Here is a 1705-nt window from a genome sequence, read left to right as displayed (position 1 = left end):
AGGATTATCTTGTAAAATATAAAAATATTACAATAATAGACAGTAGACGTATTTTAATATATGAAAATATAAATGCAGCATAGAAAGTCTACCTTTTCTTCTTCACATATCTGTACAGCTTCTTGTAAATTGATTTGAAATAATTTTATTTTCTTCTTTATGCCGTTCTTTAAACACAATGGACAAAAATCTTGCATTTTACAACTGTCTATAAATACTAAAATTTTGTTGAGTCACTAAATTTAAAATATTTTCGACTTGAAAAAATTTCTTTTTCAGTTTTAAATCACTTTCGCCAAACAAACTATACTAATTTTTTAAATTCATATATAATAGAACTTCAAATTAATGCATTAGATGTAAATAATACTACAAGACGGCATGTTAGTTTCTCAACATTTCACTACGGATGACGCCGTTAACATTCAGGAAAGAAATTCGTAAGGCGTGAATTTTTCTGTGTACAGAATTCACGTGAATTGCAGGCAATTCGTTTCTTTTATGACGTCCATGCTCCGCAACTCATATGAACCAACCATGAGGTCTATATTCTACGATTCTCATGCGAATCCACCCCCTAGATCTTACATACTTACCCATATACTTACTTAATATACATAGCGCACTAAGCTTTCATAGTTACATTTAGTTCTAATTCCAACCACTACTAATATTGTAATATTATTTTATGTTAAATCGGTTTTGTTGAAAGCGTCACAAAAATGGTAGGGACACTCATAGATCTCCTGACGTGAGATAGAAACTGCGTTAGGTGTTAGGTCTATTTTGTATCTCGTCCTTGGTAAGAGTTTCGTTATATTTGCTCGTTCCATACGAAGTAGAGACCGTTGCGAAATTTGTAATGTATATACCAAAAAAGGGACTGCCAGATGCGGACGTACAAGTCACGTGTACGAAATGGTATCTAAACTTTATTCCTTCACGTCCCGTGGCACGGGCCGGTTGGCTCCTGTCTAGTTATATTTTTTTTCTCTGCGGGAAGATCACAAGCGTAACAATTTATTTCGGCAGGTTATATGATAATACTGTAACGTCTCCAGGAGGCATTTTCAATCTCTCACATTCCCCAAATATTTGAGTGGTCCAAGTGGTGATCACTGGATGTCTCACTGATTCTTCGTCCCGTCTCAAGTGCTCGCTCCAGTCCTTTCTTCTATACTGAGCTCATAAATCTTTACCGAAATTCTAGAACTAACCACAAATGCACACTAGTGGTTTTATGTGAAATGACACGAACCGAATGACATACGCAGCCATTTCACATAGAACCACCACCGCTATACGTTGGGTTAATTCGTACTATGGCATTGGATGGGGCCCAATGTCGATGGGGGAAGGAGTCTAATTCGGGAACTTAGTTTGGATATGCTTGTATTACTACCTGTTATGACTTTAAAAAAGAATCTGGTACCAAATTTATCTAGTATCGAAGTGCACCTAACGTTCTCGAAAATAAGGTGAAATTTATTGTAGTATATGTATATACAATTATTGAGAAAATAAGTTTGAAAATAGAAAAAAATTGATTATATTTACATAAAAATATTTAAAATGCCAACTGATCAAATACAATATTCTGAAAAATACAGTGACGATAAATATGAATATAGGTTTGTATAAAAGTATAATTACTTCATATTAAAATATTAACTAATTAATTAAGATATTAATTAGAATTTATAAT

The 1705-nt window shown here is 33.3% G+C and overlaps 2 protein-coding genes across 2 annotated transcripts in view; one reads left to right on the top strand and one right to left on the bottom strand.

Moving 5' to 3' along the window:
* The window catches only part of LOC108573311 (GATA zinc finger domain-containing protein 4-like), a 1647-nt gene extending 1446 nt beyond the window's left edge, over positions 1–201 (bottom strand). The window contains exon 1 of the mRNA XM_017935721.1: positions 93–201. Coding sequence (XP_017791210.1) covers positions 93–197 — 105 coding nt within the window. The 5' untranslated portion in view covers positions 198–201. The remainder of the gene's footprint in view (positions 1–92) is intronic.
* A 1371-nt stretch (positions 202–1572) lies between these two features.
* The window catches only part of LOC108573302, a 1253-nt gene continuing 1120 nt past the window's right edge, over positions 1573–1705 (top strand). Inside the window, exon 1 of the mRNA XM_017935709.1 lies at positions 1573–1631. Within this exon, the coding sequence (XP_017791198.1) occupies positions 1573–1631 (59 nt within the window). The remainder of the gene's footprint in view (positions 1632–1705) is intronic.

Source organism: Habropoda laboriosa, unplaced genomic scaffold (genome assembly GCF_001263275.1).
Source record: "Habropoda laboriosa isolate 0110345459 unplaced genomic scaffold, ASM126327v1 scaffold20, whole genome shotgun sequence".
In the NCBI taxonomy this organism is placed as follows: domain Eukaryota; kingdom Metazoa; phylum Arthropoda; class Insecta; order Hymenoptera; family Apidae; genus Habropoda; species Habropoda laboriosa.
This window is presented reverse-complemented; position numbering and strand designations above follow the sequence as displayed.